Source organism: Neophocaena asiaeorientalis, unplaced genomic scaffold (genome assembly GCF_003031525.2).
Source record: "Neophocaena asiaeorientalis asiaeorientalis breed wild unplaced genomic scaffold, Neophocaena_asiaeorientalis_V1.1 scaffold36, whole genome shotgun sequence".
In the NCBI taxonomy this organism is placed as follows: domain Eukaryota; kingdom Metazoa; phylum Chordata; class Mammalia; order Artiodactyla; family Phocoenidae; genus Neophocaena; species Neophocaena asiaeorientalis.
The window spans coordinates 3,194,969-3,213,639 of NW_020174149.1; the positions used below are offsets into that span (position 1 = coordinate 3,194,969).

The 18,671-nt window shown below is 42.1% G+C and overlaps 2 protein-coding genes across 2 annotated transcripts in view; one reads left to right on the forward strand and one right to left on the reverse strand.

Annotated features, from left to right (window-relative positions):
- The window catches only part of OSBPL3 (oxysterol binding protein like 3), a 193,498-nt gene that overhangs the window by 73,009 nt on the left and 101,818 nt on the right, over positions 1–18,671 (reverse strand). The window contains exon 2 of the mRNA XM_024755028.1: positions 18,143–18,382. Coding sequence (XP_024610796.1) covers positions 18,143–18,238 — 96 coding nt within the window. The 5' untranslated portion in view covers positions 18,239–18,382. The remainder of the gene's footprint in view (positions 1–18,142; positions 18,383–18,671) is intronic.
- LOC112406290 (alcohol dehydrogenase class-3-like) lies at positions 2,975–4,311 on the forward strand. The gene has a single exon (XM_024755029.1). The coding sequence runs from the start codon at positions 2,981–2,983 to the stop codon at positions 4,103–4,105; it is 1,125 nt and encodes a 374-aa protein (XP_024610797.1). The 5' UTR covers positions 2,975–2,980; the 3' UTR covers positions 4,106–4,311.

An 18,671-nucleotide genomic window follows, 5' to 3' on the forward strand; every position in this document is an offset into this window, starting at 1 on the left:
AATTATTACCAATTATTCAGTCACTTAATTACATCCAGACAATAAATGGAGAACGCATAATATTAAGTGATGGGAAGCCACACACACACAAAAGTTCTGCTCACATTTATTTCAGCTCAAAAAAACCAGTCCTCAAAAAGTGTCTTGCTTGTCAAGATTTTAATGAATCGTTAAAATCATCAAGTTAAAAATTTCACCTCCTCCAGGAAGACTTCTTCAGAGGAAAGTACTATTTCATCCCAGAGACTCCATCAGTATTTCGTCTCACCTTCTGCTTATGATTGTATATGTGAGGTTTTATCATCCCTGGACTGGATAATAGACACCTTGAGGCTCTAAAGTGTCTGTTCACTTCTGATTTCCTCAATGTGCCTAACCTGTTATCCTGTGAATAGTATGCATCTGATTGACAAATGGATAAACTTGGTCCTGGAATAAGGCTGCAAACAGATTTATGTTCTTGGAATATCATTCACTGGCTTGCATTTGAAGTATGCCCAGTATCTTTGGGCTAAATGACTATTTACAAATCAAATACAGCACATTCACACTTGTGAAAGAAGGTGTATGTGTGTTATCACTGTTAAATGAAAATCTAAGGCTTGAAATCTTCTAAAAAGTACTCTAAGAAAATCAAGCCCTTTTGATTTGTTTAAGACTCCCAAGCAAAAGGCAACAGGCAGAGTGCTAATACTAGACCATCGTGCACATCTGCTGAAGACATTCAATTGTGAAAAATGCAAATGCCAAGAGGGATTAGACGTTATTGCATACTTTACAAAACTGAAAAACAAATGGAATGAGATCACACCGATAGTTTAAAGGATAACAAGGCTGAAATCTCAAAAATGTTTCAAGGATTCGTGTTAGAACTAGATTTCTCCTGAACTCTTGAGACACAGTATATGCCTACCAATGAGCCAACGTGGAGAGCAGCGGATTAGACTGGGTTTCTTGGCTCTTAAGGTACATAAGTCAAACAGGGTTTGCACTTATTACTATGAAATATCATCTTTTTTCCCTCACTTTATCTTCTATCTGGGCTCAGAACTTGAAACTCTTACGAGGTTGGAAGAGCCAGATTTGAAGAATTTAAGAAAGTGAAGGCTCTCCTTGACTGAGGAAGAAAGCACTGCAGCCAACTCCTTTTCTGGATCAACATCCAAATCCTCCCCCTCCCAACTTCCTTATCTGTCACCGTACTTGAGTCATGAGGCTGAAACCTAAGAGCCAGCATCCAGCCAGTGGTTCTCAGTGGGTACTCTTCTCTCAGGCTGTGAAACCTTGGGGGCACTTTTAGTTGTCACAGTGATGGGGTGGGGGGTTAGTCTCTGGCATCTAATGGCTGGGGACCAGGAATGTTAGATGTCCTGAAATGTCTCAGTCTTGCACAATAAAGAAGTTGTCCCACATCCGCAAGATTTTCCAAAGTGCCAAGAGACATCTTCACAGGTGAAACCCATTTATAATTATTCAAGCACAGAACTTAACTCTGTTTCATGTACTTACCAAAGTACTTTTGCATGGTTTTTAACACACTCTGAATTCTTGGGAATGCAACTACTGAATAATTGAGATAAGATTGTACTTCCTCCTGTTTGGGACTTTAGCAAGAGTCACCCACCATTTTGCAGAATCGTGTCACTGAAGCCCGTGCCACTTGCGGTATGTGAGTTATTAACACATCTCTATGGGTCTGCATTAGTAGCCGTCACCCCACATATAGGTGTATCTGACCACTTCATTATGTCTTCTGGTATAGTCATGTCTGGGCTTTTACATATTATAATGTATACTTTAACCACTTCTCTGAAGTTTCCTTTATTCACAGTAAAGTGTTATGTTGATATTTTCAAAATTATGTGGGCAATTATATTAAATTAATAATGAATTTCATTTGAGGAGAGTAAAGCCTTCACTGAAATACTGGTCATAAAAAGGAGACATTGGTATAATGGAGTTAAGAGCCACTGCTGATCCCGACACCAATTCTGTGAGAAGGAATGCCAGACCAGGACACAATATAGTGAAATCACTTTGAAACTGTAAGGGCTTGATTATTATAAGTCAGTCCTGTTAGTTTCATCTTCAAAATGTGTATCTTCCATGTCCCTTCTCCTCTGCTTCCCCGCCACCACCCGCCGATCTCATCAAACCTGATTTCCCAAGACTCCCCACTTCTACAATCATTTATGGGACCTCACTAGGTCCTACTCTCCACGCAGTGTAAAAATGAATACAACATAATATTTGTCATTTTCACTGCTGTGGTTTACTTGTATTTTTCCAAGCTCCCAGAACCTTCTCTTGTTCTTTTCCACCCGTACAAACGCTTCAAGATTTTAGTTCAGTTTTCTCTTTCCATGAAATTCCTAAGTTACCCAAACGACATCAATCATGTATTCCTGTAAATGATAGCAGTATTGCTGTCCATTACCAGGTAGTTTAGCATTTTATAAATTTTTTTTCCATTTTTATCCCCAGTGCTTTGCTCTTCTGTCCCCAAACAGTTGTAGGGGCCATCTTTTTAAGTTGTTTAGAACCCCAGCAAAGAACTGAGTATATAGTAAGAAAGAAAATAATTCTCCTGGGTTTATATTAATTGTTGGGGTCTCAAACAAAGAACATAGATTAAGGTCTCAAACCAAGTAAATGGCACTGGGTGGTTGGTCAACAAGGAGATATTAAAATGTATCCACACTTCTAGGCAGGCTGCCATTCAAAACACAAAAGAATAGTGCCTCAGGAAACACTATCCAGTGGGGTAGATTGAAACAATATATAAATACAAAAATATAAACAACAAAAAGAGAAAATGATTGAATACTTTCTAGCCTCATGAAAGCAGGAACCTTTTCTGTCTTGTTCACTACTTAATAGTGCATAGTATATGAAAGTGGTTAAGAATAAATCCTGGGATCTTTCATTGCGGTGGGGCCCCTCCCGAGTCCTCACTTCGCGCTGACTGGAATCCGAGGAGATGGCGAGCCAGGTTATCAAATGCAAGGCTGCAGTTGCCTGGGAGGCTAGAAAGCCTCTCTCCATAGAGGAGATAGAGGTGGCACCCCCAAAGGCTCATGAAGTTCGAATTAAGACTATTGCCACTGCAGTTTGCCACACTGACGCCTATACCCTGAGTGGGGCTGATCCTGAGGGGAGTTTTCCAGTGATCTTGGGACATGAAGGTGCTGGAATTGTGGAAAGTGTTGGTGAAGGAGTTACTAAGCTGAAGGCAGGTGATACTGTCATCCCACTTTACACCCCACAGTGTGGAGAGTGCAAATTCTGTCTAAATCCTAAAACGAACCTTTGCCAGAAGGTAAGAGTCACTCAAGGGAAAGGATTCACGCCAGATGGCACTAGCAGATTTACTTGTAAAGGAAAGACAATTTTACATTACACGGGAACCAGCACATTTTCCGAATACACAGTTGTGGCTGATATCTCTGTTGCTAAAATTGATCCTTTAGCCCCTTTGGATAAAGTCTGCCTTCTGGGTTGTGGCATTTCAACTGGTTATGGTGCTGCTGTGAACACTGCCAAGGTGGAGCCTGGCTCTACTTGTGCCGTCTTTGGCCTGGGAGGAGTTGGATTGGCAGTTATCATGGGCTGTAAGGTGGCTGGTGCAACCCGGATCATTGGTGTGGACATCAATAAAGATAAATTCACAAAGGCTAAGGAGTTCGGGGCCTCTGAGTGTACTAACCCCCAGGACTTCAGTAAACCTATCCAGGAAGTGCTTGTTGAGATGACTGATGGGGGAGTGGACTGTTCCTTTGAGTGTACTGGTAACCTGAAAGTCATGAGAGCAGCGCTGGAGGCCTGCCACAAAGGCTGGGGCGTCAGCGTGGTGGTTGGAGTAGCTGCCTCAGGTGAAGAAGTTGCCACTCGTCCATTCCAGCTGGTAACAGGCCGCACGTGGAAAGGCACTGCCTTTGGAGGATGGAAGAGTGTAGAACGCGTCCCAAAGTTGGTGTCCGAATATATGTCCAAAAAAATAAAGATTGATGAATTTGTGACTCACAATTTGCCTTTTGACCAAATTAACGAAGCCTTTGAACTGACGCATGCAGGAAAGAACATCCAAACTGTTGTAAAGCTTTAAATTCAAAAGAGAAAAATTCTTCCATCCTTGTAACTAAGTCTTGTGGTCTGATTGGAGCAGCCAGACAAGCAGGAAGGGGCTCTTTCAAGTTCACAGCTTCTTAGACCTTCATCAACTGACTCTGGGGAATAATGTTTTGTGTATAAATTCATAAATGTCTAATCAAGGACAAGGCTAATACTGTCATAAGTCTGTTTTCTGGACTCTTCTTCACATAAATAAGTGCTGGCTCATTAAGGAATATTTTTAACATAATAAAAGGAATTTCTGCAAAAAAAAAAAAAAAAGAATCAATCCTGGGCTTCCCTGGTGGCTCAGTGGTTGAGAATCTGCCTGCCAATGCAGGGGACATGGGTTCGAACCCTGGTCTGGGAAGATCCCACGTGCCGCGGAGCAACTAAGCCCGTGCACCATAACTACTGAGCCTGCGCTCTAGAGCCCACGAGCCACAGCTACTGAAGCCCGTGCACCTAGAGCCCGTGCTCCGCAACAAGAGAAGCCACCGCAGTGAGAGGCCTGCTCACGGCAATGAAGAGTAGCCCCTGCTCGCCGCAACTAGAGAAAACCCTCGTGCAGCAACGAAGACACAACACAGCCAAAAATAAATAATAAGTAAAATAAATAAATTTTTTAAAAAAAGAATAAATCTTAAGAGTTCTCATCACATGGAAGAAAAAATTTGTTTCTATTTCTCTAATTTTGAATCTACCTGAGATGATGGATGTTCACTAAACTTATTGTGATGGTAATTTCATGACGTATATAAGTCAAATCATTATGCTGTACACCTTAAACTTACACAGTGCTGTATGTCAATTATATCTCAATAAAACTGGAGGGGAAAAAAATGATCCATGGTAGATATGAATAAATATGTTGACCAAACTAATGAAGCAATTACAATAGCTAACATTATTAATAATGTTACTACTTATCATCTATCAGGAAGTGTTCTAAACACCATGTGTACATTGTTGCACTTAAGCTTTTCACAATCTTGCAAGGTTGGATTTATTAGTATATTTTTTAAATGTCTTTATTGCACCTTCATTTTTTTTTTTACATTTTTAAAACTAATAGACTATTTTTAGAGCACTTTTAGGTTTATAGGAAAATTGAAATTACGAAAAGTTCCATACACTTCCTCTCTCGCCACACACAGTTTTCTGTTATTAACATCTTGCACTGATGTGGCACATTTTTTAAAAAATAGATGAACCAATATGATACATCATTATTAACTAAAGTCCATAGTTTACACTAGGGAGTCACTCTTTGTGGTATACAGTTCTATGAGCTTTGCCAAATGCATAATGTCACATCTCCACCATTTCAATAACATACAAAATAGTTTCACTTCCATAAGAATACTCCTCCCTTAACTTTCATCCCCTCTCAGTCTTCCTGGAAACCAGTATTTTTGGAATGTGGAAACCAAGGAAGAGAGAATAGGTAACTTCCCCATGCTATAAAGTCACCTGACTACAAAATCTATATTTTCAATCATTCTGCTACATATTACAGCACATTGTATATTCTACTGTAATTTAAATATGTACATTCTGATGATGAACAAAGAGTAAATGCCATGGGGCAGGGGGACGGAGGTGGCTAAGTCCAAGATCAGAAGCCATCTGAAGGAGTCAAGAAGCCCTGCCCTATAGATAGAGACAAGCAAGGCTGGGATCCTGAGCACAGCTGCCACGTCTCCCATCCTGCATCCCCCTGAACTGGGGCGGGAAATCAGCCTGTGCATTTTAATGCTGCCAAGTCTTTGCTCATTCGCTGTCTTACATCTGGAACATCTGCCCCACCTACTTCTCAGCCTGGTGAATTCTCACTTGGCCCCACACCACCTCCTCCTCGGGGCAGAAATTCTCTCCCTCCTCTGCACTTGCAGACCTCACTTGCACTCTCTGTCTCCCTAGCTAGAAGGTGGGTACCGTGAGGACAGAGACTGAGGCTGATTTCTTATCACCTCACTACCTGTGACATAGGTGCCCTAAATAAATATTTGCTGAACGAATAAGTCTGAGGAGCAAGAGGCTATAAAAAAGGGCCTCACAGAGCCCTTGGGGTCAGGGACTTTAATAATATGTGCTGGATTGCAGTGAACTGGTACTCGAGACAGAAAAAAGCAGAGATGTCACTTTCTCTCGTCTAAAGGCACCGGGTGGCAGGAAGTGGCTTCTACTGTGCTTCACATACCAGTGACCCAGGAGGAGGACATGCACCCTGAGCTGAGCGCCCTGAGAAACACAGTGCAGGTGGACCTGGGCCCAGGGGAGATCAGGCCCTGCTGACTTAGCCCAACACAGCTGGGCTGATATCTGCCCTGGGGGCGTCAGGCTTAAAGCTCCCCATGAATATCAGGTGGAGAGAGAAACAGGACAGGGTAGGGGGAAGCGGCTTCTAAAGGTCTTTGCTTGAGTTTAACTGAAGACAGTCTGGCACTGTCATCTGGCATTAAATTCAGTCTGTTTCACTGAACATCTAAAAGTGCTAAATATAGAAAGCTGCTTTGTGGTGGGAAAGGCAACTAAGGATTTATTCATGCTCATGAGCTGGCAAAGTTCATTTCCATATTGCTGAGTGCACAAACTGAAAGCACTTCCCTCCAGTACAGCTGTTTCCACAGCATACATCTCCTCTGCACCTTTCAAATGCTGGGTTCTCGGTCACTGCCCTTACAGTGATGTCAGAAATAGAAAACGATTTAAAACTTTAAATTCTTCCTGCAGCTGAAGAGTGTTGTGAAAGGAAGTTCTGTGGTTGCCTCTGTCTGCCATGACTGGAAAGTGGGCTGTTCTGATTATTATTTAGTCTGTTTATCAGGTTTTTAAAAATCACAAGGCAATCCCCAGCATTCAATCACACGGAACACAATTTAACATGACTTTAAAAGCTTGTGTAATCTTCTAAAGCCTCAGGATCATCAATATCATCTTTTATGACTGTATCAGGAACACACGGAAATGCTTGCCAACAGATTTCCAGTTAATATAACGATAGCTTTAACTGACGTCAGACCAATTCTGGACTTATATTTCAATCACTGACACTTGGAGTTGTTGCTTCTTGTCAATTGTTTCTTCCTCAACTAACAGTTTTTGAACACGAACAAACCTGAGAGAAAGAAAAATGAAAAGAATAGAGTGGGGGTGGGGTGGATGTACAATCTAACGCAGTGCTTCTCAACTGTAACGTACCAATCACTGAAGATTTTGTCAAAACACAGAGTTCAGGTTCGTAGGGCTGGGGCGAGGCCTGGGCTTCTGCACCTGCACAGGTGAGGCCGCTGCTTTTGCTGGACCACAGAACCACTCCAAGCAGCCACGCTCTAGGAGACCAGCCTGCCTTGAAGAACTGGGATTTGACTCAGTAGGCTCTGAGGGTAAAACCAGGGCCAATGGGTGAGAATTATAAGGCCCTGGATTCCACCTCTGCATAAAGGATGATTGTCTGATAATAGTCAGTGCTATGAAAAATAACAGAAACGACAAGGGCTATGAAAGAGTACGTTCCCTAGTCACTGGGGAACTCTGTCAGAGGCTGGCATAGGTGCTGCAGAGGGATTCCTAGACTAGGAAGGAGGTCAGGATAAATGAGCTTGAGATCCCTTCTAAATCTTATATCATAACCTCATGTCTATTAACTGGGTATAAAGTCTCAGTTATGCGAGGTAAGTTCTAGAGATTTGCTTACGACATTGTGCCAACAGTTAACGATACTATTGTATTGTGCACTTAAAAATTTGTCAAGATAGATCTCATGTTACGTGTTATCATAATAAAAATAAATAAAATGAAAGAAAAGAAAAGAAAATATTGGCTGATAAAATCTCCCCAAAAACAAATTAAAAATGAGTAGTATTGGGCTCCCCTGGTGGCGCAGTGGTTGAGAGTCCACCTGCCGGTGCAGGGCACACGGGTTCGTGCCCAGGTCCGGGAGGATTCCACATGCCGCGGAGCGGCTGGGCCCGTGAGCCGTGGCCGCTGAGCCTGCGCGTCCGGAGCCTGTGCTCCGCAACGGGAGAGGCCGCAACAGTGAGAAGCCTGTGTACCGCAAAAAAAATAAAAAATAAAAAATAAACATTCTTATCCCTGATCCAAATCATCAGTGACTTTCTTTCACCTCTCTATAAGAATACCTGGTTCTCATCATGAGAACCTAGCAACAGATTAAGATCCCGGAGAGCCTCATGAATCAAAAAAGAAATGGCTTTTGTGTTATGTAGGTTATATTCTAGTTATAACTGAGCTTCTATTTAACAGGGTAGTCTCTAACTCAAAGGTCTAAGGCTTAGCACCATATACGTACTGGAGATGCAAAGATGTGAAACCAAATGCTGGCCTTCAAACAGTTAACGTACATTAAAAATAGAGACACCACACGGTTGAAAACTTGTAAATGCCGGATGCGAGTCTCACATAAACCTGCTACAGACTCCTGTTCCTGGGTAGGCACAATCTCACATAGGGCTGGATCCACCTTAGCGAAATGACTTGAACTGGGATATGAAGAAAAACTGACACAGTGTGAGAAGCAGGGCTTCTGAGGCTACCCTGACAAATTACCACAGCGCTGGTGACTTAAAGCAACAGAAATTTATCCTCTAACAGTTCTGGAAGCCAGAAGTCCAAAATTAAGGCGTTAGCAGAGCTATTCTCCCTCCAGAGACTCTAAGGGAGAATGTGTTTGTCTCAACTTGGGTTGCTATAACAAATACCACAGACTGGGAGGGTAGTCCAAGATAAAGGTGCTGGTAGATTCTGTTCCTGGTGAGAACCCGCTCCCTGACCTGTAAACAGCTGCCTTCCCGCTGTCTGCTCTTCCTCCACGCCTAAGAGCAAGAAGCTCTGTCGTCTGTCCTCTTCTCATAAGGGCATTCATCCCAGGATGAAGGCACCACCCTCATGACCTCATCTGAACCTAATTATCCCCCAGAGGCCCCACCTCTAAATGTCATCATATTGGGGGTCAGGGCTTCAACCTATGAACTGGGGTGGGGCGGGCACAGACACAAACATTCGGTCTATAATAGCGTTCCTTGCCCCTTCCGGTTTCTGGTGGCCTTGGCGTTCCTTGGCTTGTATTCCCATCACCCAGATCTCTGCCTCCGTCTTCACACACATCACCTTCTCCTCCGTGTCTGTCTTCTCTCTGTGTGTTTCTTATAAGGACACTGGTCACTGAACTTGGGGCTGACCCGGATAATCCAGGACGTTCTCCTCATCTCAAGATTCTTAAATTAATTACATCTTTTACCAAATAAGGTAACCTTCACAGGTTCCAAGGACTAGGATGCAGATATGTCTTTGGGGGTGGGGGGGAACCATTCAGCCTACTACACAGGGCAAGAGGGACCACTAGGCCAGAGACTGCCAGGAAATTGACTCATCTGGAGTGAGAATAGAGAGGAGGTGATTTTGGTTGTGGTGGGAGCTTGTGTAGAGGTGCAGAGGGAGACACAGCTGGACTCGATGGTAGGGCCACGGTGTAGAGGACCTTAGGGAGATGTCAGATTATTCCAGGGAACTCTCCTGTTTTGCCTAGGTCCTACTTATACTGTCACTTCTCGGCCTTTAGTATCAATATTTTAATAGCATCACATCACTGAAGTAGACTCAGACTTTCCCCTCCCTGGGAAAGAACTGTTGAGTCCCTTTGGTTCACATTTGCATCTATAGCTCCTAGAAAAACATCTAGTAACTGCAAAGCTAGTAAGCTGTGCTCTCAACAAAAGCATCTGAATCGGTTCTGCCTTCCTGTATCCTGCACTATGGCCAATGCCAACCGTGAATAAATACGCTGATTCTCTTAAGGTATCCATGTAGTTTCTATCAAACTAGTGTTTCTAAAACCCACCAAAATATATTTGCTATGTGTGTTATTCTGGAATTGCAGAACAGTTTGGATGGATCAGTAACTTCCGGAAGTGTTTTAAGAGTTTGGTTTCTTGTGCCCTTCAGGGTGTGGAAGGCAGCTGTCATTTGTAGATATGCAAAGTGACAAGCAAACCCTGACAATTCAAATACATCATTTTAGCTGAAGTTTTCATTTCTTCCTGTATCAAATGTTTGTTTTTTTCTTTACAAGACTTACTCAGAGTAGAAATATATTGAGAATTGAGTGCTGGGTCTTTGCCCTTCCTACTTTCAGTGCATAATGTCACAACCATAGGTGTGACCAAAAGGTAGGCAGTAAGGAGAAATAAAAGGCTCAGAAAGCGGGGGTGGGGGTCTGAAAAACTAAGATGGAACTATATAGTTAATTATTTTTCTCTGTTGGGGCCACGAGAAAAATAACAGCTCTGGACAAACGGACCTGGGGGATCCTTATGGCTGCTTCCCTCATCTGTGTTACTCTTGCCCCTGCATTCACAGAGTGTTGGCTTCTGGAGGTGTGTTTAAACAACAATCATTTGTACATAGGGCACGTGGAACTTGAAATAACTTCTAAAGAAGCTTTCTAGCATCTAAAGAAACCTAGTGTTCTTCAAATAGATAGTTGCCTGACCCTCTACCACTTCTTAGCTGTGTGACTCTAAACCGGCAGTTAATTGGGCCCTGTTTTCTTTCTAAAGTGTAGAAAAAATACAGACCTCGTTGGATTGTTTTGAGACTCCAAAGGAGAGTAGGAGAGGATCTTATGAGCTGCAAAGGTGCTATCAGATGCTTGTTAACTTCTAGAGTCCCTTGCTGACTCTTTTCAGAGCAGCCTAGACAGAAGCCAAGCCGTCTGCCTCTGCATAGTGCCACCAGCCTCGCAGCTGAAAGGATGAAACAGGGAAGCAGTCACCATGTGGTACTACTTGAGGGCTCCTGGGACTCCTGCTTCTCGAAGGTGAATGGCTTATGTGTCAAACACTTACATAACACTACATGCTGGCTCTCTTCTAACTGAAGCAACTGTCACAACCTTATGTGACACAAGGCACAGGGGGATTAAGGACCCTGCTCAAGGTCAAACAGCTTATAAACAGCCCAAGATTTAAACTCAGCCTATCTGGCTCTCAAGCAACTTCATGCTCGTTGCCTTTTATTTTCTGTGACCGTCACAGAACAATGTGACACAGTCATGCCATTCCCAAGCCACTCTTCCCTGACGGGTCTTTACTGTGGTGTTTATTCAGCCCATACTTACAAAAGGCAGCTGGTAAATCTCAGTGTCTAAAGACACAATGAATTAAAAGGAACTACATATTTTCAATACCCAGAGAGCTGAAATTATAAACACCTGAACATTATAGCTTTAATTCACTCTTTCTGGCAAATTCTCTCCCATTCAACTCCTGTGTCTTATGGGTTCTGGCAGCAAGCCCAGCCACCCTGGGCTCCCTGGAGTACAGCATAATCTAAGAGCCTGCATAAATAAATTCTCATCAGGTGACCCTGGGAGAACTCAAAGGCCACCTCAGATTGCCCCAGGGACAAGAGGGTGACAAGAATAAATTGCATAATTGTATGGAGACTTACATAGCAATAGATCTCTCCATTTCAAATCCCCTGAAGTAATGAGAGAAGCACTCGTTAATTATTTTGGAAGGATTCAGTTCCAGATTTCTGACTTACACAGCACATTAAAAAAAAGAACGGAAGCCATGCTCTCTTTACAATCCACAGTCTTCCCAATCAAAGTTGATTTCTTATTTGTAGTGATGTGTTCAGCTGTCCTGTCCTTAGTAGCGTCACATCTCCCTGCTCATGGTCTCTTACTAATAGGTTCTCAATGGATATTGGTTGAAGAAATAAAAATTAGGGCATATAGAACTCTTTCAAAAAAGGCAAAACCTATTCATTCGTCTCTAGCACAATCTGGCTTCTGAAATGTGTTACTTTGAAAGTTCTAGGAAGGAAATGTAAGGGGCAGTGGGAAAAAGACAAGAGGAAATTACTCATATTTTACAGGTATTGAAACAGCAATTCTCTCTCCCACTTAGACATCCCTTAACCTACTTAATATATGTATAGAGCTTTGTGAATTGCAGTCTTTCTACCTAGCAACCATATGCTTATTCATTCATTCATTTCATCCACACTTAACCGAATGTCTACCATGTGCAGCCCAGGTACTCTGTATTTATTATTTCATTTAGTTTGCAAAAGGAAGCAAAATTATCTACATTTCACAGCTGAAGAACCAAGACTAAGAGGTTTTCTACAACATGGCAAGGTCGTCCAGCTAGCAAAAAGCAGAGCCAGTGTGAATACAGGTCAGTTAAAACGAAGACAGTCATTACTTCTGTTCCATACTTTCCAACAGAGCAGTTTGTCTGGAGACCCCACGTTTAGAAAGTATTTAGGGATTTCATCATTTTCCAGGAAAAACTCAAATGGAAAGGTCTTTGTTCATTTTTTGAAATCCTCATATGTCTGTCACCAGAGTGAGGGAGCTGGGGAATTTGTGGCTTTTTGCTCTCATTCTCCACATGTACCTGCCCATGCATTTCAACCTGCCCTCGATAGAGGGACATTTGCTGCTGGAGTGCAGCAAACTCAGCCCAGTAATTTGCATCTGTCATGTGCAAAGCCCCGTGCCAGTGCCATGAGAGCTCAAGGGATGTGTAAATAGGACCCAGGACTCAAAGAACCACACACTCTTTCAAACCAATGAATTAATCAAAAGAGAGGAGAGAACAGGGCTGTGTTAGGCATGGCACTAGCCAAACTGAAGGTTCCCAAACAGAACATTTGTGAAGGCCTCTCTCAACTCCTGTCTGGTGCCTGGCAGAACTGGGGTACCCTCTTCCTCTGTTCTTATTTTCTCATGAACGGACTCAAACCAGACTTTCATGCCCACCACTCCAAGGAAACCACTCGGCAATGTCACCAGTGACCTCCACAACCAACGGTCATTCTCAGCTTCACTTTACTTGACCTATCAAGCAGCCACTTAAAACTAAAGTATTGCAATTCACATAGACTGCATGTATGTTGGAAATGATCTACAGAGAGCATATATTATTTTTTATAAAAATTATTTTTAAAGGGCTAAAGCAATAAATGAAGATTCTTTTCAAGAAAAGCGCAAAACTCAAAAGGGCAGAACAGTTTCATATGATTTAATCTAGCTAAAGGGGATAGCTGAGCCAAAGCCTGGGATGGGGAAGAAAAGTGAAGCAAAGACTGACTTAGAACACTACAAGGAATGGGGGTGTGATGAAGACAGTCAGAAGGGACCAACAACCTATTCTCTGGGTAAGCTGGGTTCCTTTAGTTGGAGATTTCCTGCAAGCAGAATAGATGCCTATCCAGTAAAGGTGCTATATCTAAAGGATGGTCTATTTCAAAGAGATCTACTTCTTGTGCAGAGTATCAGTGTTCTTGAAACAAGGACATCTCACTTCTGGCTCCAGAATTTGCCAAAGTAAAGGGAGCTCATCAGCAATTGTTTCTTAAATTTACAGAGGACCTTTCTCCAATGAGCTTCAATGGCTTTTAGCCAGTGAAAATACTATATTTTCTCTCACGACGTCCCTGCAAAGGAAGTAGAAAATGGAGAACTGAGGTGAACTTCACTTGCCAGAAGTTCCTCCAACAGCAGAATATAAAGACTGTAGCAGCTTTCTCTTTATTTCAACCCTCTAATATCACTAAGGGGTGACAAATGTGGCACCCATGCTGTCACTCACCCTGTGTATGCCCATGAGCCGTTACTGAAAACATGGCACTCTTTCCCACTGAACCCAGACTCAACTGCAGAATCCTTCTCAACACAATGCTCTAAGCAGCTACTACCAATAGATAGGTGAATGCATGGGGAAAGGACATACAAGGACACTCATGCGAGGACAAAACCCAGCAGAACAGAATGGGATAAGAATTTAATGCCTGGGACTTCCCTGGTGGTGCAGTGGATAAGACTCCACACCCCCAATGCAGGGGGTCCGGGTTCAATCCGTGGTCAGGGAACTAGATCCCACATGCATTCTGCAACTAAGAGTTTGTATGTCACAACTAAGGAGCCCATGTGCCGCAACTAAGGAGCCAGTGAGCCACATCTAAGGAGCCCGCATGCCACAACTAAGGAGATGCAAGCTGCAGCTAAGATCTCACACAACAAAATAAACAAACAAACAAACAAATAAATAAACGAATTTAACACTTTTTCCACTTGCTTTTGGTACAGGTTATGTCCTATGTTCAAGATATCAAATGTAGCTCATATATTAAACATTCTGTTACATTCTTCCCTAAAAGTACTTTATTAATATGTATAAAGTAAGATACATTTTAAAGTATACATTCATATATGCATTGTATAGTTCTGTGGACCTTTGTACAACACTAACAACGTACACATATGATGCCTGCCAAAGTTTCTGGGGGCACAAAGTAGACCTACTCACTATGAAAATTTAGGTTTTCCACATATAGGAATGAAATTCAAATTAATATTAACTATAATAATAAAAATAAACGTTAATATTAACTCAGCACCTACTATGAGTCTGACCCCACATTAAATGCTTTAATTCTAATCCTCACAATAATCGTATGAGAAAAGAACTATTATTATTCCAATTTTATTGATGAGAAAACTGAGGCTTAGAGAGTTTAAGGTTACAGAATTATTGAGTGGAAGCAAGGTTGGAGAGTTCAAGCTCTAATCACTAGGCATACCTTCCTCCTAAAATTATCTTGATAAAATTATATTTAAAGGCTGTTTTCACATTGACAAAATGAGGCATAGTATATTTAAAATTTCAAAAGCCCTAGTATTTAAGTAAAAAGATGACAGCACCCTTCTTGGGTTTTCAAGGCTGTAAGGTGTAAACTTTGTCTTAGGTTCAATTTGTAGAAATGAAAAACACAGATCACACTTAACCCCCAGGTCTCATCATTTTGTCCATTAAGGAAGCAAGCTCTTCTAACACAGATATTTGGAAAGGGGAGTATCCACACATAAATGAGGGCTTCTAGAGATTTACATGAGGAGGCTCTGGGATAGGAAAAACAAGTTCAAGTTCAGTTCAAGAAACAAGGACAAGGGCAAATCAGTGCGAGGAAGTGAAAGAAAGCCAGTGTGGCTAGAGTACAGAGAACCAATGTCACCTGGCAATGGTGGATGAGAATTTAAACGAAAATGACTCCAGAAGACCAAGTCTTTCAGCCAAGGTTGTACCGTAAGTTTATGCATTTAGTGCCCCTTCCCTGTCACCTCACAAGCTCCAAACAGCAAAAATATATAAAAATATAAACATGTAGGGTTTTTTTTTTTGATATGTCTGTGTGATTTGGAAAAAAACAAAACAAAACAAGATTCAATCTCATGGATAAGACACAAAATAGAAATGCAAAGGATACTGCAGACAGAGGCATCTAGGAGTCCTACTTCAGTGGGCTAATAAAGCTACAAATATCCCCAGGAAAAGGCTGGGATCTGAGCTAGCTTATTGCTGGAAATCAGAGAATGTGGAGGGGGAAGCCCCACACCATGATGAAAGGAGGCTTTAAAAATCTGCCTATCCAGATTGATGGTGGGATGCAGACAGTCTCACAACCAGGACCTGGCCATGCTGCACGCTGGCCTGGTGGTGGCTCTTATACACTCCTGGTTGATGTGGAACAGAGGCCCCAGCTGCAAATATCAGACTTGGCTCTGGGCTGGGGTCATCAGAGGTAGGAAGTAGGTCATAGAAAATCACAGGTGAGTGCAGAGAAAGGACACAGGGAAAGCAGGCTCAAGATGGCGCCCTACACTATAATTCCAAAGTATGTGAGAAAAACTAGCATTAAGGAAGATGGCCAATAAACTTAACATCAGACTTACCTCCTCCAGATGGAATGAACCTAAAAATGACTTTAATCTGGAGCTTTAAAAACAAGTAGGTTTTTGCACAGATTATCTTCATTGGTTATATTTGAACATTCCTCAAATTAAATAAATCATATAAATCTTGAAGTTTTAAATGGTGAACTTGTACCTTCCAGCAAAGTCACTGGAAACACAGCATGGTCGCTACATTTAGCATCCAAGAGACCCCTGGATATGGCTGTGTTCCCTAAGAGCCATGAAGTAAGAACTTCCAAGGTCCCTGTACCTCTGTGGCACATTCAGAAACTAAAAGACAGTCTTGGGACAGTGTGTGATGTGGGATGGACATGGACTGCCGAGGTAGACAACACAGAGGGAAAAGCTGAGCCAGTCCTGCGACCGAACACCTTTCTTTGACAGAAGGATGGGAAAGTAGATTGAATAAGAAAATGGTTCCTGAAAGTTAAAGTTGGCTTTATAACTAGACTCAGGCTAAAGCTGGAATGAACTTAGTAAAGTTTCCATCTTCTCTGGCACAGAGGGAAAATAAGTGTTTATGTGTATAAGGCAACATTACATGCAAATTAAAGTGAGAGATCCTAAATATAAAAGATGACCAATTGACGAATGAACGGCTGAGTGACCAACCCATTCTAAGTCAGAAAACAGGTGAGGCCTCAAGCACATTCCTCTTACTCTTTATGATGTAACCTCAAAAATAAAAGCTCTGTGAAAACCAACTCAATCAACTTCAAATAACACATCAAAAAAAAAGTTTCTGTGGTATTCAGTCCTAGAATTTCATTCATTGCACTGCTCCAGTTGCTGTGGTATTATAAGCACTGGCTGTCTGAATGAATCATGTGTTCTCCCTTTATCCAAGGAGGACATGGCAATAGGTGCTACTAAGTGCAAAGGACTGGGGGAAGATCACATACTCGGCTCTAATCCCAACCAGATTTTTGGCTTAGGGAGAGAAACACCCCCGTGGAAAGCTGACAAAGTGGGTGAGATTAGCTACCCTCATGAAACTAGAACCCCCACGGAGCCATGATACGTTAGCCAAGGAGTAACCTTAGTCATTTTTTTTTAATCCCAAAAGGAAGTGATAACAGTGATGAAAAAATTGTTCTTCCCAACCCCTCAGGGGAGATCTTGGAGAGGTCCCCAAACGCCCCTATGGCAAAATCTAATTTGTCTAGAATTATAGATTCTAATGCCATGAAACAGTATTGAGAGGTGGCAAGCTCCCTGTCCCAGGCAACGTTGGAAGCGGAAGACCCGTGGTGATGCGTCATAAATGTGTGGACTTGCCTGAGGTGGGAGGCTGCTTGACTGTTGCTTCCAATCTGGAACCAAGGACTCAGAGCCAATTTAGGCCAGTGCGTCCCATGGAGTAAAGGCAATGCCAGCACAGCCAGCAGACACTGAAAAGGCTCCGAGACCACTTCGGTTGTAAACCCACAGCTTTTGGGCAGCCCACTCTCTTTTGACTTAACTGAAGGTTAAAGAATTATAAAAACTAATGTGCATTTACTGCCATGGATCTAAAACCAGCAAATTCTGCTAACAGAGATTTTTTTAGAAAGGAAATCAAGGAGCAACATATAATTAGCTGAGAGTTATTTAGGAGTTAATTATTCAGTCCTTTGTTTCACTTCCTTCTTCTTCCTACTTGATTCCTTTTGACCACTTCTCTGTTGACTTGCTTCCCTTGCCCGTTAAAGAAGTAAAGCAGGTGAGACCCAAAGTTATAACGGGGCATTCTGTGGTTGGAAGCTGTCATAAAAGGTTTGGTAAAGTGAAGGAAGAAGAGGGTGTGAGGATATTATAATCACTGAAAAAGTGATTGTTAGCTTTTTTGTTTTGGTTAGTAGGGTATAAAGGAAAGTGTGGGCTCTGGACTCAAACAGAATGAGCTTTGGTTTCTTGTTTCTGCCACTTAATGGACTAGCTATGTGTCCTTGGGCAGATAACTCAGTTGGTCTGACTCAGCTTCCTCACAGAGAAAACAGGAATATCAATATCTGTGTCGGAGGACAGTTACAGCGATTGAGTAAAATAATCCGAAGAGACAAATATATTTCTTCCCATCCAGTAGGCTCTCGAGCTGCATTATTAAAATTATCTAAAATTTACTCTTCTTAGATAATTAAGATATGACTAAAAGCAAATGCTCTTAAACTGAGAAGTAGGAGTTCCCAAGTAAATGTACAGATTTTAATCTGCAAACTTCTTGATTTAAATTTGCATCTTAATATTTGCATTAAACTTTACCTGTCGACTTCCCTGCTTGGAAGAGCAACTACTTGTGCTCCTTGAAGGTGAGGCCAATTTGGGGGACACCCCAAGGCTCTTCTCATCACTCATCATGAACGGCAGGTCCTTGGCCTTGATGTAGTCAAAATGCCATAGAAGACAGTGGAGCACAGAGTATATGGCAGTCCAACACAAGCAGGTGGCTCAGCTTTTATCCAATATGTTTTAAAAGCATTTTGGATGACCCAGAGGAAATCCCTAAAACAAAAAGAAAAGAATTAGAGAGAAGGTACAAGGCATCAGATATCATCTATAATTAGCACTGATTGCCCACAAGTGGTTTATCTACACTACAGATTACAGGGCCACGATGGTTACTCACATCAGAGGCTGTGAAGGAAAAGACGCATTATACCTATCTCTTATTAGAAATTACGTATAGGCGGTTTTTCGTGTAACTTTGCAATGTAATAGGCTTAAGAACGTGAGTAAGAAAATTTGAGTCCAGACACATACAAAATCTGTACTATAAAAACCATCCCAAACC

What these genes read in the sequence shown, in the direction of transcription:
- LOC112406290 (XM_024755029.1), top strand. Translation starts at nt 2,981, where the DNA reads ATGGCGAGCCAGGTTATCAAATGCAAGGCTGCAGTTGCCTGGGAGGCT.